Source organism: Haliotis asinina, chromosome 8, assembly GCF_037392515.1.
Source record: "Haliotis asinina isolate JCU_RB_2024 chromosome 8, JCU_Hal_asi_v2, whole genome shotgun sequence".
In the NCBI taxonomy this organism is placed as follows: Eukaryota; Metazoa; Mollusca; class Gastropoda; order Lepetellida; family Haliotidae; genus Haliotis; species Haliotis asinina.
This window is the reverse complement of record NC_090287.1, coordinates 27108253-27134624: the sequence shown is the minus strand read 5'-3', so window position 1 is coordinate 27134624 and position 26372 is coordinate 27108253. Positions and strand designations below refer to the sequence as shown.

At 42.6% G+C, this 26372-nt stretch overlaps 1 protein-coding gene across 1 annotated transcript; it reads left to right on the top strand.

Moving 5' to 3' along the window:
- The first annotated feature begins 1733 nt into the window (after nt 1-1733).
- Nucleotides 1734-25810, top strand: LOC137293686 (uncharacterized). Its single transcript, XM_067824385.1, has 12 exons — nt 1734-1964; nt 2290-2438; nt 17122-17220; nt 18492-18648; nt 19695-19740; nt 19825-19980; nt 20470-20525; nt 21252-21389; nt 21951-22122; nt 22815-22925; nt 23144-23362; nt 24510-25810. Exons 1-12 carry the CDS (start codon nt 1801-1803, stop codon nt 24729-24731), a joined length of 1689 nt encoding a protein of 562 aa, XP_067680486.1. The 5' UTR covers nt 1734-1800; the 3' UTR covers nt 24732-25810.
- Nucleotides 25811-26372: the final 562 nt, after the last annotated feature.

Below are 26372 nucleotides of genomic sequence, written 5' to 3'. Positions count from 1 at the left end.
GTAATATTTTGTTAATAATGTGTTTATGTGAAGATGTCATTTCTTACGGAAAACAATTTCGTTTGATATATTTATACTTTTCCAAGCTAGTAAGCAGCCAGTTCTTTTTCAAATCATTCCAAACGAAGCGTATACAATGGCATTCTCCTAACAAATAAGACATAGATTCCTTTTCTAAAGAACATTAGCGACAGACATCGCTTTCACCATATCCCATTTTATAAAGGCGGGAATTTGTGGGTAGGATATTGTGCAAAATCTGATACTGAAACCATTGCTACTTGGTAATCTGTGCATAGAAACAAAAATACATTACTGCCTGTGCGTTTTCTGTCGTTGATATCGTTGGAATAATATACGTGCGCATTTTGCGAAATTTTAGATTGCCACTGATGTTTCGTAAACAGATTGTGAACCTTTCACAAATGAGCGATGTGATATGGTTGTAAAGGATATGCAATTTCATTCATTTTTACTGTATTTTGTTTCATACAATATCCTGTAGTAGATAGATTGTATAATGCCTAAATAATCTCTCTATCAGAGTACTTCAACATTCTTGCACCATGTGGCTCTCATGTGAACACATATATATTCGCCCACTCTCTTGTATTCAATACTCAATAGAAATATTTAGCAACATTTTACTAACGATTTATTCAATCAGTTTTTTTCTGAATTGTTATAGCTTCCAGAGTATTTTGAGGAGTTCAGTTATAAAATGCCTTCATTAGGGCAGGATACACTTCTCCAGGATACACCCGTTTGCTCGCGCACCTCTGTAGGAGTGCAATCATGAAAGATCAGAAATGATACAGTGGTTTACCTTCAGAAGTAGTATACACACTGGGGGTACGGAACCACCCCATGTAAGGCAAGTGTCACACTGTATACGCATATACATTAATACACGCTTACAAACATTAATGCAAACAATAACAGGCAAAAACACTTACCCACCCTAACACATACACACACGCGCGGACGCGCACGGACACACACACGCATGATAGCATGTCATTGTATAATTGTATAACTGCAGTAACCCTGTAAACAATGATTCATCCACACAGGAGGAATTGACATGAGTGAACATATGGTTATATCCAGCGCAACCGATGGGACAGGATACGCTCACCTTTATGTAAAAACCTGGTATTGTCACTATTGCATAGTGATTCATAAACACATGCTCCATCATCATATTGCATGGTGACAATCACTGGATTGTCTGCTGAAAACTCGATTCGATTTAAAGGAAAATCAAGTTCTATGGAGAGTTAGCTACTTTTTTTACTTAAAGCAAGTATGATAACGGTGATAGTAGCTACGCCAAAACGCCAAAATATTTTACTATCCATAGAACTTTCTTTTACATCATATTTACAACTTCTAATTGCCTTCCAAAGGACAAACTTGATTTGTTTACAAACAACATCTTACAGCTGTAATACTGCTGAAACAAATATATTGTCATGATATAGCCACATTTTGACAGTCAATTCAGCTTTCTGCAGAGATTGGTTATGGATGTAGAAAGGGTTTTGGTCACATCATTTCACAAAGTAATCCAACTTCTGAATATATTGTCTGAACGAATCAGTAGAATAGGGATGGGTGTATGTTTAAATATACATGCTCTCATTAAATGTCACTCTGATCAACCGTCGCAAGGCTGCAAGTACTTTAAGAGTGACACACTGTACTGATGTGCAGTGGAAATTCCAGAAGATAAGATATGAAGTGAAATCTTTAAAACGGCCACTTGTTACTCAGTGACGTGGCTGTGTTCTGCCAGAGATGTTGCATCTGGTGTTGCTCTGTCTACTGCCCCTCGCTTTGGGGCAGAATATCGTCCAGAATGGAGACATGGAAACAATGGATCATTGGAACTGTTGGAATATACATTGTGAGCTGACCACTGATCATCATAGTGGACAGCATGGTATCAAGGTCACAGGCAGGTAAATTATTAAATCACAACGCCCATCTTGCACTGATGAAAGACAATACAGTACAAAATTTCAATATTACAAAGGTGTTTCCTATATATGTATACACGCGGGGATAATATATTTATTCTATTTTACAAAATATTCCTCTATAATCGTACTTTGATAAGCATCTGAGCAACAATTTTGCAGTAAAATCCTTGGAGAGACATCACTCATTGGGACAATTTGTTGCTTCGTACTATTTTAGGTTATCAACGGCGTTTATTTTGGCTTAAAGGATTAATGGGGTTTCACCATACTTGAAAGTATTTCTTCAACCATATGTTTTTATCAGAAACCACTATTATGAAGGCCCCGGTCAGACGCTCAATAGCCTTAAGCCTAATGGACGCTATAAGGTTGAGGGATGGGTAAAGCTGCTGAACGACCAGGATGGACAACTGGGACAAAAGATACAGTTGGAAGTGTCTGTTGAGCTTAACAGTAGGTTCTGTAGTTCGCATCTAAGAAAAGAACACGATGTATTCGTAATAATTGACATACTTCTTCATCCATCTTGCAAAGTGCAATATAGTTTATTGAGTTGATAAAATGTGCTATATTCATATATGTGTGAATTATATTTTGTCACCAGTAGTAGTATAGGGAATAGGGGTTTTGGCTCACTTTCAAGAAATGTCTCTACAAAGCCTTATTTACTAAATAAGGCTTTGGTTGGGACCTTAGATCTTGCTACTATTACCCCTACTACAAAAAGGTTGGGTGTCTATGAAACAGTTTACCGTGTATTGGTTGGAGGTAACACTGTGCCGTACGGTACGATTAATAATTCTTCTCTTACAAACCCCCTACCCGGCCCATCCCTCAAGTAGTACAAGTTAGGTTCGTCGGCTTTTATATCCACTTTATCTATGTTGTAAGTTTTGACTGACCATATAGGATCGGTGGCCCGCTTACGGCTATCGCCCTCGTGTTCCCCCGGCTGGTATAGATACCTCACTAGGGCCCTCTCTGGTATCTGTTTCTCCTTCCCACGCAATGGAGCGGCCGACTCTGCAACTATTGATTTTAGTTTGATAGCGTCTGCCGGTTTCTTACCGGTGAGACGGGTGACTTCATGGTTGATTGCCGACACCACCTTGGGTAACCTCGTGACCCATTCAGTCGATCGTTTTCCAGGGGTGGCCATCTCCCTAGCATACTGATGGCCGAACAAGCGCTCAGCCAAAGTCCTATTAAATCTCTCAACTATGGCTTGGCTGCGATGGGCTCCGGCCGTGCCACGCCTGACCTTTGTATCGTGTTTGGCTAGCAGTTGTGACACGGCACCCATGAACTCCCGTCCGGGGTCAACTTGCAGCTCTGTTGGCCACGTCAGCGGACTGCGTTTGTATATGCGTTCGAATCCTCTGGCTACCTGGGCCGAATCTTTCGTGGTCAAGGGTTCGGCTTCCTTGTAACGACTGGCTACGTCCACTACGGTTAAGGCATACTTGTACCTCTTGTCGTGGGGTAGGAACAGTAGGTCTGCCTGGTGAACGCTATTAGGTATGTTAATACCGAACCTCCTTCTAGGCACTTAGCGTGGTGCCGGCAAATAGATCTGCCACAGGGCTTGTTTTTCAAGCCACGCTTTGGCTTCCTCCGGGGGTACTCGCGCTATTTTAGTTAGCTTATCTACTGCGCTAGCTCCTTTCCAGTACCCACGCGGGCTGTAGTAAATAGCCTCAAATTTTTTCATGTCCATACGCGTATGTGTTTATCCCATCAATAGCTATCCAACGTTTCGTGTCCATAGGCGACAGGGACGTCTTGTTTATAGTCAGTCCGTATATCTTATGCCCATCACTTCTAAGTGTGTTCATTTTATGTCTAAAGGTACGGGTCTTGAACAGGGCTTCCTTGAATCTGGCGTGTTTGATGTGTTGTTTCACCACATACTTCTTAACCCCCTTAGCCTTCCGGATCTCACTATTGTCGGCTTTCAGTATGGAGTACATCTTAGGTCTCAAACCTATGTACTCGGCTATGGGCGTGCCAGCACACTCGTCCTTCATCTTACCTAGGACCTTTTTATTTACCGTACTGTGTATGGCATGGGTCTTAGGGTAGTCGCTGGTGTCGTATAAATCGAGGTGTTTTTTCATGTCCTCGTACACGTCCTCGGTTCGAATCTCCATCAGCAGGGAATCCGTGTCAGTGTACAGCACTTCACACCTGTCACCGTACTGTTTCTTGAGCTCATTGTAGTAAAAGTCGTACATCAGGTGTTTGGATAAATCGAGGATGCTCATCCCCACGTAAACAGGCCGGTTGAATTTTATGTGGCTTTTCTTCATGTGTAGGGCAACCAGGTTGTCTGTGAATATCTTACTACGGTTGAATGCCGGACTGGCTATCAATCTCCTGAGCTTGTCTTCCTCACTCGACCGAACCAGCTTCACGGTCACGCGTTTCCTCAGGTTCTCCATAGTCTTACCAAACACCGAGTTGTTCATGAGCTTGTAGAGATTTTTCTCAAAATCACTGGTGGCTTTTTTTCGTAGGTCTGTGTTCATTCTGATGTAGGGCTCCATCCATGGGCTCTGGTCGAACATGAGCACCCTGTGTATTTTGGTCAGTCTCATACCCAATGACAGGTACAGCTGTAGGTTGCGATAGTGAACGATGTACTTGGTCTTATTCATTAAGTTAGGCACGAGTTTTTCAACGTCTGTCACACGCCCACCTGACAAGTTATGTTGGTACTCAGACATCCAGTCTGGGTTAACCCTCATACGTTCGGGGGCCAGGGGGTAGCTGTTGTGTGATGTGTGTAATTCCTTGGTATACTCTAAGTCAACCTCGAGGATATACCCTTTGTTCGAATCTGGTGCAACCCCCATAACATCAACGTGGGGTACCCATTCGAATCCCCCTGTAGGTAGATACTGGCTCATGGCCCAGCCGTACAGGTTGTTTGCGTCGAGGTAGAGAATGTGATTGGTTGGCTTGTTAGGATCGTAACCTTTCACGTATTGATTATTTGCTTTCGCGTATCGTTTGGATGCCATGGAAATCCCACCTCGCAAGCCTTTCTCAATGAATAGGTGCATGTCGTAATCTGTAAGCAATTCCAAATTAACTCTGGTCTTTTTAAGCAAGGCGTCCCACGACAGACCTGGGCTGGTGTAATACCATGCGGGGTCGAGTTTATACTGCTTGAAACATGTCCGCCTAAACGTCTCAAACACGTCGGCTAACAGCAGTACATCTGTCCTCAAGTACAGGTCGTGATAATCACCCAGGTTCTTACAACCCAGTTTATTCCATACGTTAGTCGCGTGCGAGTAATCATCTCGTGAGACGGACGCCTCATTCAGCTTGCTATAAAAGCAGTCAATAGGGGGTAGTCTGGTCTCGGTGAACTTGGCCCAACTATCCATGTACTCATAGGGGTACACACCCTTCCTCATAAGCAGGGGTCTAGTCTCGGCGTCTGTGTATCGATCGGTGATAGGGAAGGTATTGTTGGCCTTGACCAGACTGTCGAGTGACGACAGGAGGAACTGAAACGAGTCAATGAACCTAAGTCCGTTTAAGCTGAAGGAGATGTATCTCTCCATGTTGTTGGGGATGCACGTTATATTACCATCGATTTTCGCGATGGCCTGCATGATCAAGTGTGAGTCGTACCCTCTCAAGTTGTGAAAGACAACGGGGATGTTTATTGTCTTAGGGTTGATTTTAAGCTTGAGGTTGCACGCGTTGTGAGCGGCGCCTCTATACTTACCAGTTATGTGACAGTGATCTCTCACCGAATCACCGTTAAGTGGTGATTCACACACGTGACAGTTAGTGCTACTAGCGTGGGCTAGCCTGTCGACTCGGGTCAGACGCATGGGAGCGATTTTATACAATGCATTCCTAATAATTTTTTCTTCCTCCTGCAAACACTTTAGAAACCTTTCAGCCGCGTCAGGCCCCCTATATACTACCGGAGCTTTCGTTTCCCCGTCACAACGGACGACAATGTATCCAAACGAACAGGCTTTATGCTCTTGTGTCTTGTGGGTGAAGCTACCACTGGGAGCCTCGCCGGCGGCACCACTGGGGGGTGTGGGGGTATCCCCCACAACTAAGGCTTCGAAGTCGGCGTATATGATATAAGGCACAGACATTTGGTTCTTGTGGTTACAGAATTTTAGGATATTATCACCTTCCTTAAGCATGTCGACTCGTATGGCCGTCTGCCCCACACCTTGACAATCATCCCGGTGGGATTCTAATAAATCAGCTCGGGTGAAGCCATGTAGACATCGTTCACAGAAGTGGGTCTTTCCTTTGTATGCTGATTGGTCATACAACAGCCTGCTAAAGTGTTTTATCCATGTGTAGTGATACTTGTCACCTTGCTGGATCATGAATATATTGATAACGCGAGCGGGGGGTACCCCCGGGCTGACCTTCACCGGGCTGACCCTGTGTACTATTATTGTGTTACCTTCGTGCCCAAAGACATTTATAGCCAGATTATTCTGTTTTTCTACTTTAGTGATCTGGGATATGGGGGTGGGTTCATCTATACCATCCCAATTGAGCCCATCATCTTGGGGATAGCTAGAAAGCCTATCTGAATTAGCGCCAGCTGGAAATAAGGCTGACCTGATAGCTAACCTCAGGCAATCGTTTCCTCTATTCTTAACGTTTACTATGGCATGTTTGTTCCTATAGTAGGGGGGCAAGGCTAGGTATGACCCGCCTCTGAACGGCACGTAGTTAGCTATGTCTAGATAGACATTATCGATTTTATCTACAGCCCACCCGGACCCCAAGTGTGTGTAGCGTTCTAGGTATTCTCGTATCTGCTGAAAACTGGTATCGATTGATGTATCAATGGTCTCTGTATGTGTGGCGACCTCTTGTTGACCTCGGAAGTAAGGCTGAACATATTCAGTGGCCCCTGTGGGGCCCCCAACCTGCTTATCGAGCGACATTTTCACTGTGATCTGAAACTTGATACTTCCTAGGTTATTTAGTTCCTGGTTGACCTTATCAGCTATCAGAGGCTTGATATCTGTAATGTCTATGTTTCTATCAACGTGCATGCGCCAACCTCTCAAATAGTTGCCTACAGCGCGCTCAGTGCGCACGAACTGTAGGTCAATAGCTCTATTCTGTCGTAATAATTCTAAAAGCTGTGGTTTTCTCATACGGGAATACCCGCCTAAACCCAAATCGTGTGCCTCGGCTTTCAGTTGTTTTACAGTGGGAGGTTTTGCTACGGGGGCATGTGATAACAATGCAGTTAACCCGGCTCTCCCCAGGTTTGAATAACCCGTGTATCCAAGCTGTTTTGCTTGAGCTTTTAATTGTGTTACCGTAGGAGGGGCTTCTAAACCTAGTAATCTCAACAATGCTGACTTCCGCATTCGAGAATACCCGATCACACCTCTCTGTTTTGCGACCCTCTTCAGCTCGCGTACAGTAGACATAGTGTTTACACCTAAGAGAACCAATGTCTAATTGCTTCACAGTAAAGGGAGGTAACCCTTTCACGCATTGGAGTCTATCTTGAGCAGTCGCCTACGTTCTTTTATGTAGCCTTTTTTATTCTCGTAGATGAGTTGATGTCTGACTACGTTCGCTCCGTGAGCTTTACATAGACAGTAATGTCCTTTAACCCCGATACCACACACAGAACACGTGTAGTTAGGACTTCCCATATGGAAACAACAGAACCCCTGATTCCTGCATTTCCTACCACAGGCCTCGGTCTTCCCCATAAGTATGTATTCGCATCGGTATGGAGCGGGTCTCATGTTTACTTATATAGGTATTTTAATTTAATTGCTTCGCAACCAACGCAGTAGCTGCTATACCCAACACTATGAAGCCCAGTTCACGATTCATTTGTCCCTTGGATGGTGTGTAGTACTGAGCGAGTGTGGGTTTATTGAGCGGTTCCAATTGTTTACCAGTTAGTAGGTAGTATTCTTTCATTGCTTCATCAACATCGTTGAATGTTTGAACGGCATGGTTTTCACGCTGGAGTTGTTCGTTAATAAAATCGATCCTCTGGAGGCGTTTTTTAGCGTACTCAGCCTGTGCTCTTTGTAATTTCTCAGTAGCGAGATCGTGCCGCTTCCTTTCTTCCTGTATTTCAGCCGCGTGATCATCTCGTAGTTTCGAGAATAGGAAATTACTCCCGGAAAATGCCAGGGCATTCACTAACGCCCCACCGACCATCATAGCTATCGTGGCCATCCCTATATTTATTTCATTATATTATCAGGTATTATTCCTTGTTTTACTAGGATGTCTTTTGTGGCCATCGCCATACCAAGGTTCATTATGAGCATACCCATATCCTGCAGGTTGAAATCTATCTTGATAGTTGGTTGTTTAAGCACCATTTTAGTCAACCGAGCGTACCCTACGGCTAGACTGGCGACCACTGTGGCGTGGTATGCGTCGTTGACGAACGTTTTCCCCTCAGACATTATGTATATGATATAAAATATTAAAATTATAACATGATATGCGGGTCAATAGTGGGGGTGGGGGGCTCACTGTTGGGTGGGGGCTCACTGTGGGAGGGTACCCCCACGTATAACCACGAGATAGCCAAGGCAGCAGTTACACCTACAGCTAACAACAGTCGGGGGTTGGTCACTTTATGTTGGTTACACCACCGTTTTTTACCGGCAGCTACTCTCTTAGGATTCTTCTGTCTGGTTACTGTTTGTGAAGGGGTCACTTCCCTCACTGTGGGGGGTATCACCTCGGGAGGGGTTTCCCTCACTGGTTCCTGTGTCACTTCCGTCACCTCGGGAGCAGCATCCATCTATACTATTATTATTATTCTTTCTCTCAAATTGACAATGTTTTGCCGTGATAATCGCCGCCGTCACTGGAGCCAACAACATACCATATTTGTGGTACAGCCCGCAGCTGATAGAGCTCACGGCGTGTTCGATAAAAGGGTCTTTATGTAGGTCCTCCCACAGGTAAAGTCGGCACTCTGGTGGAATGGGAAGGAAGTGTGATACAATACCGGTGTATATCTGGGTCATAGCCGATCCTATTGTCTTTGTCATTTCTGCCCCGAGCCGGGACTCGTATCTAGCGTACAGCTTATCGATTTCTTCGGCTGACATTTTGTGAATTTTATCCGGAGTGTAGTCTCCAAAGTAATGTTTGGCTTTGCCACCAACAGCCAACGCCACCAGTTTCTCTCGCTTGGGGGAATCCCCCACAGTGGGGCCTGCCGGCGGCGTGGGGGAGACCCCCAACTGTTCGAGCAATTCCTCACACTCCATCTTATAATATAACAAGTAAGATTTAGTTTTAACTATATAATACCCGATGCAGACAAAACACAGAGAAATGAAGGTTAAGTTGCACACAACAAATACTTCAAATATCATAGCTATATGCTTAGCTTTAGCTTAGCTTTGCTTAGCTTTGCTTAGCTTTAGCTTAGCTTTGCTTAGCATACTATATATGCTACTGGTTGGTCGGTCTTTAGCACGAGCTTAGCGTGTTTAGTTTCAGCGAGCTGTTTCTTCACCCGTTCCCGTTCTAATTTGCTCATCACATCGTTCTCTCTCAAACACTCCTCGAACGAATCCCTGTCCTTGCAGTGAAATAAGGCCACCCATCGCGTCTGCTCCCTGAGGTCTTTCAACACCGAGTTGAACTTCTGCGTTAGCACCCAGACGCTGTGATTTGCATGCCGGCCGGAGAAGGCCAGGTACGATAGCATGTCTCTCTTTTTTGTTATCTCACGATTAGCGCTGCAGTCGTCCAGGATGAACAGCGTCGGTTCCCCTTTAAATTTCTCGTGAAGAGCTTTCAACCAGTCCTGCAGGCGTGTTCCAGGGTCGATTTTGTGTACGTCCGGGTCCGTCATCACCCAAGGTCGCGCGTACGTTTTATTCATGCTCAGAGTAGGGCACATGATAACGATGTTATCGAACACATCCTTGTAGTAACCCTCCAACATATCCAACACGAAAACGGTCTTCCCACAGCCAGTCTGCCCGCACACTATGGCGCAGTGTGGGTCAGTGGGCAGTTGTGGGTACCCCTGGAGGGTGTGGGGGTACCCCCCATCAGTAGATGGCTTGCACGAATCTCCCATTGTCTATATTAAGTTGCGCGTCCATAATAATTCAATTCAAGATAATTCAGATATAATTTCAACTTACCAGCGGGTTGAGCTTTCTTAGTAATCTGGATGGTTATCCCTTCGCTGCCGTTATCTATACGGCGCCCGCTACCGTGCAGTTTATCATCATCCGTGGATCGCATGTCCAACCATAGGGCGTACTTGGTGGTCAGGTATTCACCGATCTGCACGGAGCCGAGGTCCAGGTCCTTTGTTATATAATCCCCCACTGGTAGCTTTTTTATCTCATCCCACTGCTGGTGTGGTCTCATACCATGACTGAACAGCTGGTTGGGCACGCCCTCGATGGTCACTTCCACCTTTTCAATCTCGGGGTTGAAAAACTTCTCGCTGTCCCTCCGGAATGGATCGTAATACTCCACGGGGACGACCAGGATACCTTTCATCGATCGCGCCGGCACGTTCAGGTTGATATTCCACACAGTGTCGCTCTTATCTCGCACGACTGATCTATGCCTCAGTACGCGATCGTACAGGATAGCCATCTTCCCAGAGTACTGGCTTCGAACCTGCCTGGCCAGCTCCGGGCTAGTGACCATGTCGAACTCCAGAGAGATGTTGTCTATGGCATAACTGGCCTCATCACCGTTCGGCGTACGCACTACTTTGCTATAGTCGTTAAACGTGAGCTCGTATTCGATCCTATCACCCAGCGCGGCCTGGTAAAACGGCGCGTGTCCCGTGAGCAACTCGAAGTCGAGCGGCACGCAGAATCGATTTCCGTATGCTCGAGCGATGGCCTTTTCACCGTCCGATAGCTTGTCTTGCTGGTCTTGCGTGAAGACATACCCTATGCGCGCCCGGGTTGATTTGCTGATACCCTGGTACACATCATTGACTCGTTCTCCCTCGCTTTTCCAGAGATCCCTGTAGCAGTGAAACACGTCGCCGTCGTCGATGCTCAGCACTTCGTTACCGCTGATCTTGACGGTCGTTTTCTTGATGATAGCTCGACCCACGTTACGCACTAGCTCGTGTTTGTCGTTGTCAGAGGTCAACGTGATATTGAACGCCAGTCGAACAGTGCCTGGTACAATGAGGTCATTCTCACCAAGGTTTGGAAATCTAACCAGCAGAGTTTGATTCTGGTCTATCTTGCTGGGATTGTTGGTGATGGTCACCGACTGGCGCACGGCTCTGGCTCCTAATGGCTCTATCAATCTTCTGAAAGGATCTAATTTTCTGCCGTACATTGTTATATATTAATAAAATATATTTAAATACTAATGGATGAAGACATAGATATGACGGAGATGCCGGGCGCTAGTGCCCAGGCATCTGATGAGCAGGAGACCTCATTTACTAGTTCACCATTGAACCAAGAACTTTTAGCAACAACGGTAGATGATTATTACGAAAGTTTAAGAAGTGATAAATACTACGTTGATCCACAGGGCCGATACCTTGATAATTTTTTTATTGATACAAAGGGTGTTCTACGCCTTAAATCTAAACCAGAGGTTGACCTCTTTAACAAGCGCACTAAAAAACCACTGGCCTTGTCAACTCTAGACAGCCGCCATGGTGTCGAATTTATCCGTGAACATCTAAACATGAATGATTACGTTGGTGCAATACCTAAGGCCGTTGTTGAAGATCTGCAAGCTACCAGATCCCACCTCACCACTAGAGATGAAATGACACCACAGCGTGCTACAGAAGCCTCGGACAGCATAGAAAAACTGTTGAGCACCTACTGGGACAAACCGTTACCGGGGTTTGACTTTCCGGTAAGGGAACTGCACGGCTTAGACGAAGCCGTGAAACGCGTGCGTGGAGAACTCGTGAACAACATGGGGAAACTGAACGAAATCGACGAGCACATCGCTAAGGAAAAAACCAAACTCAACGAAACTGAAAACGATGATATGAAGCGTCGTATCAATGAACGACTACGTGATTTAGAAGACGAGAGACGTACACGATTGGAAGCCGCTTCCTCGAATCGTGAACAGCTTCGATCCCAGATCAGTCGCATTCGGGAAACAATCGATAGAATACTGAATGAGGATACAACTTTAGCCAACAGGATTCGGATATTGTTCCGGGAGCAAGGGATCACCATCGTCAGCATTCTAACTGCATTGGGTTTCATCATATCAACCCTGGTGGTGTCACTGGTGGGAGGAACCCCTGTGGGGCCTGCCGGCGGCGGGGGAGCTCCAAGTGGCGGTGGGGGTGTTAAAGACTGGATAAAAAAACTCGGGGAAGGCCTAGCTAAACTGGCTGGTAAAGCCGCCGAAGCCCTACCCGGCATCCTGGGTAGCATCGTCTCGTGGTTGTTGAGCGCTCTGTCTAAAACTGCCATGTGGCTCAGTCAAAACCTGTGGGCAGCCATCGTCGCCGTGGCGGGTCTGGTGTACGTAGCGGCTAAGAAATCTTTAACCAAATAAGTCCCAAAGTTACCCCACCAACCACCAGGGCCGTTTTATTATCAATATGCTGCTGATAGGGGGGTACCCCCACATGCATATGGGTGTGTGTGTGGGGCACATGAACTTTAGACTCCGGGGGTGGCGCCACTATACCCTTTTCACGTGGTGGGATGTGTGGGATATAGGGGGTGTTAATATCGGGGTTGATACCCAACTTTTGGTCCGCCGTGGCTATGACTATTTTGTTGTTATAACCCACCACTTTTTTTATTCTCAGTTGCATATCACTCGGAGCCATGTACAACCCCACGCCGAACACGTAATTGACTTTCGATCTGGCGTATTCTAACACGTTTTGGTAACGGTCGATGGCCCTCGGGAGATCAACTGGAGAATTGATAGCATCCTCAACGTTGGAAACGAATTGTGTCTGAGCGTCGTAAGCAGTTCCCTTACCGAGGATGTTGGAACGCGTCATCGACTGCGCACCCAACAGCGCCCACACGTACGTTCGAATCGAGTCGTTCAAGCGTATTGTACCAGCACGAGTGAATCCTTTCGATGTTTTTGAGATCATTTTAGTCCAGGCTGTGGCTGCATCAGGATTGGTTTGCTTTATACAGCTGACATGGATCTTTTCATTCGTTGTGGGGCCTGTAAATGTATGACGGTTTGGGTTGTATGAACCATCTTTAGAACCGGCATAATATGTTCCGGACCTGTAGAAGTACACGAGAACTATACCGAGACCATGGTTCACACCAGGAAGGCGAAAGTCTTTATTCGTTGGAATCTCAAACTCCCCACAAATACGTTCATAAGCGCGTCTATCATAGCCGTTATTCGTCATACTCCACCCTATATCTTGGGGTAGAGGAGCCTTTATTTCCTTTAATATTCGTCTCGTTTGATAATAAATATGAAACAAAATAACCGCCTTACTCAGTTCGTCTATACTGTAGTCTGGTGTCACACCCGACCCTGTCGTCGCACACCACACAGCAAAGTTGAGTTGGTTCTGCCAAAACTGCATTGGGTTTTGATTCCAGTTTACCACCGCCTGATCGTTATTAACGGACATGATATATTTTTCAAAGATATCAATAAAGGTTGTTTTAAACCCCGTACCATCTGCATTCACCACGATTTTCAAGTGTGCTAAATCCATATTATAATATATAATTCATATATTATAATATGTACATAACACTTCCAGGAATAACGAGCGGTGAGGCCGTTCAGCTGACGCACGCGATCGATAACACGTCAGGTCAACTCGAAGTCGCACTCTGCGATATCACCTACCTACCGCAATGGACTAACATTAATATCAGCAACAATAAGCTGTTCGTCAGTGGAACTCGCAGCCAGATAACTGACGGCTACTACAGCGTGTGCTCTCTAAACGACGAGGTCTTCAAACCCCTGGGAGCCGAACTCAAGATGAACGACTCAAACGGTACAGTGGTGTTAATCAACAACGGAAGAACCTCCTTGAGGATCGGCCGACCATTAGCGAGGATACTCGGTATGTCTCCTGACGAGATAAAACCAACAACAACCGTCACAGGCACGAAGTTACCCGACCTAGTACCGTACCGAGAGCTGTACATTCATCTCGGTCAGGTGAGCACAACGTACAACATTCAAGGAGGTCACCCTTCCACTATACTGAGAGCAGTGCCGGTGAAAACTGAGAAATACAACGACAGTAGAACCGAGTCATTTTCACCACGACAGTATAAGAGATTAACCCAGGGCAACATACCTGAGCTGACAATATCGGTGTTAGATATAAATCATAATCCTGTAAATATAGGATACCTCAGCTTAACGCTTCATGTAAAATGACCAGCGCACAAGGGCCCGGAGTGAAAAAATGCGTCAATATCGGGATCTCCGACCTTGGAGACACGCGCGGTTTCGACGCTCCCGGAGTAGATGGTAAATCGTACGCCTTGCAACTGAAAAACAACATTTACAAACGCGTTGAAATCCCCTCCGGTGGAACCCTAAGTGATATAGTAGATACCACAAGAGCAACAGTCAACACTAAGTACACCCTTGTCAACACCGGTAATAATAATTGGATAATATACCCATCGTTTGGGGGTAAACTGTTCGACTTAGACGATGTTGAGAGCACTACCGTCGCCCGAAACAAGCCATATATGCTCGTCTTCACCGAAGATGACAAGTGGGTGTTGTTACCTGATAACAACGACTGGTTTCTCAATATTAGACTCGTCTCCCCTTACGTGTTTACGGATAACAAAGACAACCACCTAAACAAAGTCGTGAACAATGGAACCCTGCTCGTGGCTTACGTCCCAACTCAGAGACGTAGCGTAGTCGTCAGCCCACTCAACACTATGGCAGCCCACATGCTATCGAGTAAACCAGCCATACAAAACGTGACATTGCAGTTGGTGTCTGAATTCGAAGGTGTGGTTAAGATACTAGAGAGTCTACCGGCAAACTCAACACTGATCATCAAAGTCTACCTAGGGGAACCATCGGGGAATGATGTCGAGATCGTGAAGGGGATCAAACTCGGGTGGGTGAAACGACACCAGTATCAAGTTTGCAACGTTTACGTGCGGGTGGATGTCGGCTCCAACACCAGTCTGCAGGGGGTCAACGTGATCGTGGAAAACAAGATATCACTAACCAATATCTTCCTGCCTGACAACATACACTTCATGGGTATGAAGTTCACCCCTGAATTATTATCAGAAAACCAGTTGGAAATTATATCGTAATAGTATAATAATGACCAGTCATCGTCCCAACACTACGCTTAACGACCTAGGAGATACGGAGGGATTCGATCAGCCTGGTGAGGAAGATGAATTATACATCCTGCACTTCAAAGACAACGTGTACAGACGGGTGTCGTTATCAGATTTTAAAGAGCCTAAATGGCTGATCAACTTAACGTTCACCTCACCTTATATCACATTAAAAGATGGGGTGGAAGAATTGGAGTTGGTCTCTAAGATTAGGAATAACGGTATCTGGCCCGGGGATTTCATTCCGGAGAGTGAATTATACATGATAACTCTTGGTATCGAAAAAAATATGTTAAAGTCTATAAAAAAAAATAAATTAACATTTAGCAATAATACTTATAGCAGATATCTTGATAGAATATTAGTCCCTTTCACACTCATCATAGAAGTCTTCTTTTCCTATTTAGGCAATGAAAACACCTCAAGAGTACACCAAATTTTACCCGGGGTGTCAATACACTGGTTTGACGAACACCTAGACCAATATTGTCGTATTGTTATACAACGGGATACCTACGCGGACCCTATAAACCGCTTAATAAGCCTCAGTGGGGTTTTTATTACAACAGGAAATTCTATTAGACTCTCACCTATTACCCTGACTAATAAGCTAGATCTTGTAGACTTCAAATTCATTAATAGACTTTTAACTGAAACCCAATTAAAATATCTTTCAAAATATATATTATAGGATGGGTCTGTACCCAGTCGTAGAGGAAGTAGCGAAGACGCTGGAAACCGTAGATGGGTTCCGCTTGAGGCAGTTATGTGATGTGAAACGTCAACTAGAACAAGACCGTGACACGCGGAAAGCACTATGTAAAAAGTACAATAGAGCTTTCAATATCGTGGACGGGGCTGACACTACCCTTATGGCAACCAGCATGGGACTAGGGGCGGCAGGCGTTGGGTTGTTGGCTACCATCGTGGCTGCACCTATAGTGCTAGGTATTGAAATAACGGCAGGGGTGGCAGGGTTGGCAGGATTGGCGCTTAAGTTAGTATCACGCAGACTTAATCGTAAGGCATTGAAACACGACGAGATCAGGGTTCTGGCCGAAGCAAAGCTGAACACAGTGAGTGAGCGAATTTCCACGGCACTCTCTGACAGTAAGATCTCAGAAGAGGAGTTTCGTTCAATCCTCTCTGAACTCAAAAAATATAACGGAATGAAACAAGATATTCGATCCAAGTCTCGTAAGTCTGCTATCAGCGAGGACGAGAAAAAAAAGTACATAGAACAGGGGATACAAAAAGCCCAGCAAGCCTTTATTATGAACACCAAAGAGATCGTAGGCGGTTCACGTTAAACTGTTTCATCGATATAAACGTGACATAGGCACAGACGTTAAGTAGTAGGGGGAACACGAGGGCGATAGCCGTAAGCGGGCCACCGATCCTATATGGTCAGTCAAAACTTACAACATAGATAAAGTGGATATGAAAGCCGACGAACCTAACTTGTACTACTTGAGGGGTGGGCCGGGTAGGGGGTTTGTAAGAGAAGAATTATTGATCGTACCGTACGGCACAGTGTTACCTCCAACCAATACACGGTAAACTGTTTCATAGACACCCAACCTTTTTGTAGTAGGGGTAATAGTAGCAAGATCTAAGGTCCCAACCAAAGCCTTATTTAGTAAATAAGGCTTTGTAGAGACATTTCTTGAAAGTGAGCCAAAACCCCTATTCCCTATACTACTCCAGTCTAGCAATCTGAACAGCCATACATCTTCATTCTATCTAGAAAGTACGATATATTTCTTTTTGAGGAGATATGATCGTGTTCCCACCCCATTAGCATGTTGTCCACCATTGCATTGTAGCTGGGAAGAAGGTATACATCCCTGTTGCCGTCTTCCCTCTCGCCAGATCCTCCGACGGCTGGATTCACCTCACTGGAGACTTCAACGCTCCTTCTGGGGGTAATGTGGCCTTAGTTTGAACCAAAGCAGCCCAGAAACATTTGATTTCATCCAACTTAATCTGAACTGTAAATGTTGACAGACTGTCCTTGTCCTGATCTTCACGATATTATTTTATGGTACCAAAACAACCAGCAACTGTGAAACAATGTCACAGGCCACCACACAGTCACAAAAAAAGATCACTTAATTAGTATGTTATAAATCCAAGCAGCCTTGGCTTCTCTAACAGTTGACGATTTTCAGGCCGCATTCATGGAATAAAATGAGAACTATTTCTTACAAGTACTTTTCAAAAGTGTCCCTCTGGCTACAAAAAGTCTGCCGTACTATTCACAGAAACTCGGATATAAAGATATATGCTTGATTGGCATTTTTGAAGATGCTATTTAATGAACATAGAGAGTTTTCGGGGTTTCATCTTTTATATTCAAGAGCGCAATGTTTAGTGTTTACTTTCAGTCACTGTTCTGTCTTACCTAATGATGCGGCCTGAAATTTAATACTCAAGAATAAATAGAAAATGAAGCTTAAACCATTCTCTATGTTCGTAAAGAAATATGTTAAAATACAGTCGGTTGTAATTGGGTAATAATTGAAACTGGAAATTGATCCTGAAACATTCATAAAGATACTCAATATAAAAAGAATATATAGCTAAAGCTACAATAACTGAGTGGTGTGTGAAAGAAAGTTCAAATTAGCTTAAGGATGTTCATTATAATATGAATTTATAGCTATGATCGGGCCATAATCTTATCTTATATAAATATAATACCTTGCCTTCGTTCACATATACATAAAACCTCAGTAAAAGTTATGAAAGTGGATGGCAAGATAGAGTATATTTATTAGTGTTTAATCAGCCTTTTATAGTTTAGACAAGGTCCATGGGAAATTTTATCCAGCTATTAATGCGGTACTTTTTTTTGTTGTTATTTATGTCCATTTATGTATGAATTTTAAATGTTAATGATTGAAGAGCACAATCAAATAGAAACCTGTTGATTAAGTACATTCATATTATCTTAATTAGTACAGAAAGCTTTCAGCTTCGTGTAAAATACCAAAAACTATTGCCCACAGCATAGATTTACTGACATAGCATTTGTTTGTTCGATATGAACCATATATCCTGGTAATTCACTCCAAAATGAAATCCATTCTATCAATATCCATTGTGTTCTATGGTCAGGTAATTATGTGAATATGTGACTTGAAATGCATTTTCCACTGCTTTGAAATTTCATTGTTTCTTGTTTTACGTTTAGGTATAAAATCATCTACGGTGTATTACCAAGGCCCTGCAGGTGGTATAAACTTCATTACCGACTCCGTGTCTTTGACACCGATGGTAGCCAATACCCACTGGCGCGCAGAATCAGATGCCACCATAGAGAGAATGAGGAAAAGTGACATCAACTTTCAGTACGTTCATTTTTCTTCCGTTTTTCAATCAAGACGGCAATATTAAAGTAAAGCTTTCATCATTTTTATGGTAGTCATGTCAATGACATTTGAAAAAATGCAATTCCATGTTTTGATTTGTACGATGCGAAATGGCAATTTGTTTTATTTGAACAGCTGACTTTGACGGGTGTCAAAGATGGGCCTGGATATGCTCACCTCCTCGCGAACACCCGGTATCATCACTATTTAGCAAAAGGTCATGCTGTGTCAACCAAATCTCGTGGTGCCAATAACATAACTGTCCGATACCGCGTCGATTATTAATATACAGCCGTTACATGGCTGGAACATCGCAGTGTGGCATTAAACGAACAAACAAACTAAAAAACAAACGAAAATTTGTTCTCCTTTTATAAAGGAAACAGAAAAGATACAGATATAAGTCACAAGGACGACGTCTTGTCACCTAGAGAAACGATACAAATACATAATTCTATATACCAAAAGAATGTGTTTATTTCACGCCACTTTTTGAGCAGTGATCTACGCAGCGAACCTCTTGCACCAAACTCAAGGTCAATTTAATCATTACATGAGTATGAGTTTGTTTGACGCTGCATTATGCACTTTGATCTATACAGCGAGTCTTACCATCCCCTTAATTAGTAGCCTCGAGCTCTTACACCAAACTGAAGATCAATTTAATCATTACATGAGTATGTGTTTGTTTGACGCTGCATTATGCACTTTGATCTATACAGCGAGTCTTACCATCCCCTTAATTAGTAGCCTCGAGCTCTTACACCAAACTGAAGATCAATTTAACCCGCATCTTCAAGGATGCGATAATTAGTTTCTCAAACGTTTATTGAGATACTGAGGCGATCAACCGTGACTTGAAGTTTCCCAAGATTAAACCTGTTATGATACGTCTGGCTATATCTTTCAACTGTAAAAAAAGCATTAAAACAAAATTTAAACTGATCAACTAATAATGAGCTATATATTTATTCTTCTGTTTGACACATCTATAACTGGCACCAATCATAATTAATATATTTCAGTGTCACTACTTCTGGAGGCATTTCCGACAATCAAGTTGAAATTGACGTGAGTGTTATCTTCAACCTAATTAATCAACAGAATTAAAGAAACTATTGACCTCATACCCATGTCGTCTTATTTTCCTTCTAGGTCATTCAAACCAAGAAATCGTTTCCTTTCGGGACCGCCATAAAGTGTGGCGATTACCTCAATGGCGACCAGAGATACATATCGTTCATCAACAAGCACTTCAACTGGGCAGTCACAGAGAATGCTCTCAAATGGAAATGGGTGGAACCTCAGAAGGTAGTGTCTGTGATCAGAGACACACATATAAGGCAATTGGGTCTTTAATCGTTGGCTGTAGATCTGAATATCATACTCGCATAAGAACAATGGTGAAAGTTGAAGATAAAGAAACAAAGGCAGTAAACATTATATAAATAGATCACTAAAACTCCAACATGACCCCCAGGTATTTGTGAGAAGCATTTGGGACTCGGTTTTTCACATCGGGACATTATCTGATTGTCAGTCTACATGAGTGTAGTACGTTTCACTGATAGTGCTGGTACTCTTTTGGACTTTCTTAAATAATATGGTAAATCCTTTTAAAAACTAAACCTATTTATCTCCCATGCAACCCCACTGGAAAAGCGACCTTAGTGCCATAGTTTGGGAAACTCCGATCCTCACAGCCCTCAGATCACTTTATGGAATGGAGTTAGGAATCAAGTTTCATTACTACCGCATTATTGAAGAATGAATAATTTAAACAACTTTTGTTTTTAACAGGGTAGCATCAACCTCGACGGGCCAATCAACGCCCTCAAGAAGTTGAAGTCTAACGGGTGAGAACGAGTTCATATACTGATATTCGTTACTCCCATTTTGAAAGTTCATAAACGAACTTGGTTTGAAACCAACATACAACCAACAAATCAGCATAGTAAAGCCAACAGTTGTGTTCCAAAATTAATAAGTCAAAAAAAAACAAAAACAATACGATTTATTACCAACTTATTATAGTGATAGTACAAAATTGAGTAGGAGTACAAATTCAAAGACTACATAATAGAAAAGGCAGTGATTATAGCAATAAAGACAGAGTTGGTAATATTCACCTCAATGCAGCAATGGCCAAGTTTTCAAAATTGGCCGAGTATCCAGGGTAAGAATGATCTCCACACAACTGCTGGTCTTCTTGTAGCTTGAGATGTAATCTGGGATGCCAGTTAATACTCCCATATACATGAAAATATCACTGCGGGGGATCTTTCAACTCTCTACATCAGAATATAGTGGCAATGTAGCGGCCACAAAATTTCCGAGTCCCGTGCTGGGATTCGGACGACGGACCTTCTGATCCGAAATCGGACGCCTTGTCCACATGACCAAAGAGGTTAACCCCGTCAGCAAACCGACAAGGTAAGGATGTCATCTTTGGGATGACGCCACGCCCTGCTACTACCACTAAGATCTGCACCCGAGGCGGCTCCACTCCACTTAGACTTATAGTATCTTGTAGTAACTTCCCGAAAACGGCAATAATCTACGCTGGTGTGTTTCTCCGACAGAATCAAGGTACGAGGTCACAACATTGTCTGGTCTGGGGTACCGTTTATTCAACCCTGGGTTAAAGCTCTTCGTGGTCAGGCACTGAAGGACGCTGTAAAACACCACATACAAGACATTGTTGGACGAACCAAGGACCTGTAAGTTCTAAAATATCAATCATATAGAGTTTTGTGCCTATCAAAAGAAAACCTTGGCTGAAAACAGATTGAGACCACATCGTAAGGTTGTGTCTATGAATCAGTATCTATAATATCAGATAATCACATGAAGAGAAAATTGAAGTAATTCCTCTTGTCACTGGATGTAACTTTCTTAGACTATCTTAGTTTTGCCCATTTTGGCCTGAACAGATGATGAAGTATTTTTTTTCTCTTTTTCTTTTTTCGTCACCGTCCGGCAAAATCTTAACAAAATATTTTATTGAATTTTGTAATGTTTGGTATTTTGTTCCCAGCACATCTCTCTACATGCCCACTAAGCGGAATACACTTACTCTCACTCTCTCTCACGGGTATCTCCCGTCTGTCCGATATACTCCTCGCCTCTTCCACTGAAAGTTCTTCCCTGATTGTATTTAGGATTAGGTTTCCGACTTCATTTGATTGTACATTTGGTGTATTTCGTTGATAGAGTTCTTAATTAAGAAGCCGGTTCTTAAATATTTTGATGTTAACTCCATGAATAGTGTATCTTCACAGCGTGGAACACTGGGACGTCAACAACGAGAACCTCCACGGCTTCTGGTACCAGAACACTCTCAACGACAGAGACTACAATCTAGAAATATTCCGTATCGCTCATCAAGCGGGTCCCAATGTTAAAATGTTTCTCAATGACTACAATGTAGTGGTGTCCGGCGGGCTAACTGGGGTAAGACTTGAAAGGTCTGATGACGTCTTCTTGTATTCTTGCACATAACATTTACATATCATTTACATGTACATACTTTAAGTTGATTATTAACGTAGTTGTTGAACATTTGGGAGGAAAATATTTGTCCTTGTATTTCACCGTTCCAGACAGTAAAACTGTTAGAGTCTTTGAATGGCAATTAGAAGAAATACACATGAGGGCGAGAATGTATGGATCTGAGGAACCGAAGTATGTTCGGAGTATATTCTTACTCATTCAAAAGGTGAAATGACATGTAAACTTGCAAATATCAAAACATTGTGTAATCTTTTCTTCGTTTTCTTGTTTTTGCTGTTTCCAAATATATACGTATAAACGGAATTTGGTTACCCTTGAAACAACTCAAAAATGACTAAATGAACAAAAAAGGCCTCAGGGAAACTTACTTTGTGTCATTTGTGCCATTATGTTCATTATTGTTGTGATTAATTGAAATGTTTTTGTTTTTGTTGTTGTTTTGTACTGACTCACTTCCAGTTTGCTTGACAACGGCACAATGTCACACTAATACTGAATGAAATAGGTGTCTTCCATAAAACATCCTGTCTTTACTGTTACCTTCCGACTTGTAAAATATCAAGTGTAATATTTTCTTACTTGAATTTTCCATTGCACTGTAGGCTTACAATAAGTCTGAATTTTCTATCCAGGCGTACCGTGAACAGGCCATCAGATTCAAGAACGCACACGTCGGCCTCTATGGAGTCGGTGTCCAGTGTCACTTTGGAGACAATGTTGAACCCGACCCAACACTGATCAAGGTAAGTCAATCTCAACAACATATTTGTTCAATCTATGAAGTGTATTTCAAATAACGCCCTTCCTCATTCTAATAAAATACATTATTATAAATACTCTTATAAGCTAAGTAAAATGTTCTTATTTAAGTGATGCTTATACCAGTGTGAATGCTAGCATGTTGACGATATTAATGGTTTTACTTCACCATTTCCTCCATTGTTTATGTTGCTACTGCCAGGATCATCTAGATACCATAGCCCAAGCTGGCGTTCCTATCTGGGTCACTGAACTCAATGTCGCAACTGCTGATGAACACAAACGAGCAGATTGGTACGAGACAGCTCTGAGAGCTTTCTATGGACACCCAGCTGTTGAAGGAATCATGTTTTGGGGATTCTGGAGTAACAAACACTTTCTAGGAGAACCGGCCGCACTGGTATCCGGAGATTCGTTCAGGGTAGGCCCAACAAACAGTACCATTTTCAGGTTATATAATTCAAATAGTTTAATGTTAAAACATTTTTTGTTATATGCCCCGCAACAACAGTTGCTGTGACGCATACATGTTTGGATAAATTTGAAAAAAATTAACTTAAACCATAAAAACACGTCTACGGTACCATAACAGGACATACAATCACAATTTTACTGAGTATTACCTGAAAACGCTGAAATGAGAACCACAACTAAACCCTTTTGATGCCAAGTCTGAAAAAGAGCTTGGAATGCTCCAAACCGGAACCGAACTGCTGGAAGCTGTTCATTGATGTAATGTTTAGGGACACTTTATCGAACTTGTGGCATCAACATCAGCTAACCAATCACGTCAGAGACCATCTTCATAATTGCCGACCATCAGTAACGACTCAGCGTTTAGACAATTCTATTATATTGAAGTGCGAACTTTAATTTTAGCACGACAACATGCATATGGCCATCTTACTGTTTACAGACGTGTTTATTACAAGGTTAACATTTGCATTCACTAGCCAGATTTCTTTACTGTACATTAAACGTATTTGTCTTGCATTTGGTTTCTTATGTTTTCTGACCCGTGAAGGTCCTGGTTAGAGTATTGCCCTTAAGTAACTTAATGCAAGCCGTGACTAACGGGAACGGGTGGTCTGGTTGACACATGTCATCGGTTACCAACTGCGTAGAACTATGCTTGATCACTGGATCGTCTGTTCCTGACTCGATTATTTATAGACCGCCGCCATGTAGCTGGAATATTGCAAAGTACGGCGTACAACTAAACTCATTCACTCTTATGGTTTCTTCTGTGTTACGTTGAATGGCGTCACAAGAACTTTTGCTGGTCCATCTTAAATATCTAAATAGAAAATGCAAATAATCTATGTAACATTTGGTTGTCAATTCTGGGATGTAATACTCTAGACATTACGCGAAATTTGCACCGGTTTGTAATTAAAGGCAATCGATGATATTCCAGCACCCTGTTATAGTCATCAAAGATTTGATCACATGAATGTGTTAAAGCTTAGTGTATCCTATAGTTCCACTGACTCTAATATACGCTATTTCTATCACGAAATGGATATCTAATTTCTTTCACGTGTCTACATCCCTTTCACATGTTGCAGATAAATGCCGCCGGTCAACGTTTCCTTGACCTCACAGAGAAACAATGGATGACCAACGAAAACCACAAGCTCTCACAATCTGGCAAGAACTTTAAAGTCCGTGGTTTCCATGGCGACTACACCATTAAAGTCAAGGTCAACGGGAAGGAAGTTCCCTCCCTCTCGCAGTCCTTTACCTTGGGTAAATCGGCTCACACTGTAAACCTCCGCGTCCATCAATAGTATAATCACAGTCAGTAAAGTGGAGTAAGACACTTGTGGTGCCTGCTGGTGTTTGTCAGTTTTTCACTGCTGGATAGCATAATTCATTAAACGTCTGCGTTATCCTTAGCAGGATATATTATTAGTTTATATTCGTTGCACAAGGGAATATCTATCATTGTCACAAGGTAAATAGTAATACTTCAGGATAATTGCAGATTACACAATGTTAAGCAGCAATAGCAGTATCTATTTCATTCCGCTGAATATCGTCTCAACTAATGGTTTATCTTTCAAGGATTAAATGTAACCGCCCCATACATCAATGTCAAGACAAAAGGCCATATTCAGTCTTTGAGTTTGCTGAATTAGAATTCTTAATGAAGTCTCAACTGAGAAAAACGAGGAATAGCGAGTCTACGAATATGCAAATGGTGAAGTTGGATTCGTGCAATACAGACTGTTTGACTGGGTATTTATGACTGGATATTTATGACTGGATATTTATGACTGGATATTTTGAAATAGCAACAAACAAAGTTTGGAAACTGGAAATTTAATTCAATATTATACCATTTCAAACGCTTATAGAAAGATATTATTTACTGGCGAATTCAATCTGTTTACTGGTAATCGCTAAGCACGACCCAGTTTGTAACAATCTGCGTTTTATTTTGGTCAGGTTACATTATCTGCACGTCACGATCTCACGAAGATACCCTCTATCATCACACTGTAAGACAAGAATGGTGCAGAGATAACTATTTAAATATCGGCCGTCGCTATCGTTGCAATTGAAGTCAAAACAATATGCAATGTTTTATATGAAATCAAATCAAATCTGATACGTAAACGCTATATTCATTGGTACAGATCATAATCAAGTCTTCTTGCTTTCAAGGGTATAGTTAACCACTGAGTAGAAAATATCTTGTCTAATTTGATTAAAGGTGATTATCATAGCTACAGAAATATCGATTGTACCATCCCGACTGTATCATGAGCAAAGTTTACGAATCACTGTGAACCATTGATGACACCAGGTGAAGCCTGATGGTGCCGATGGCAGTTATTCAACTGAATAAAGCCTGGGAATATAATATCGGTGCATTTTTCTCCCTTTAATGTACAAACAAAAAATATTTTGGTGCATTTTAACCTTGAACTTAAAATGCTCTTACTCTTTCTAAATTTGTCTTAATACTACAATCCCGATTATGCGATGAAACAGTTTGTATTGGGCCTTTAAGGCACCAACGTACTAAAAACTACATTGTATATAAACATATACATAAATTAGAAATCTGGAGGTATCTCAGATATCCGGAACGGTTTCTAATGCTAATATTTGTTTGACCAACACAATATCACTGCTACTGCTACGGTGAATAATTACATGTGGAGTACCGTTGTTCATGTATGCAGGATAAGTGCCAATGAGAGATGCATCCTGTTATGCCTTCTTCACATGACAACCTTGCACGAAAGACAACTAGACCATACATGCCTATTTAGTTTAAGCAATTAATAAATATATATTTCCGAGCAGCATACCCAACCAACCTTTATTAGTGCCCTTATAAGAGAAGGAATGGGGTGCCTTGTGGTCTTGAGATTTCATGTTCACTGCTAGAGCATTATCAGTAACAAGTCCCCTATGTC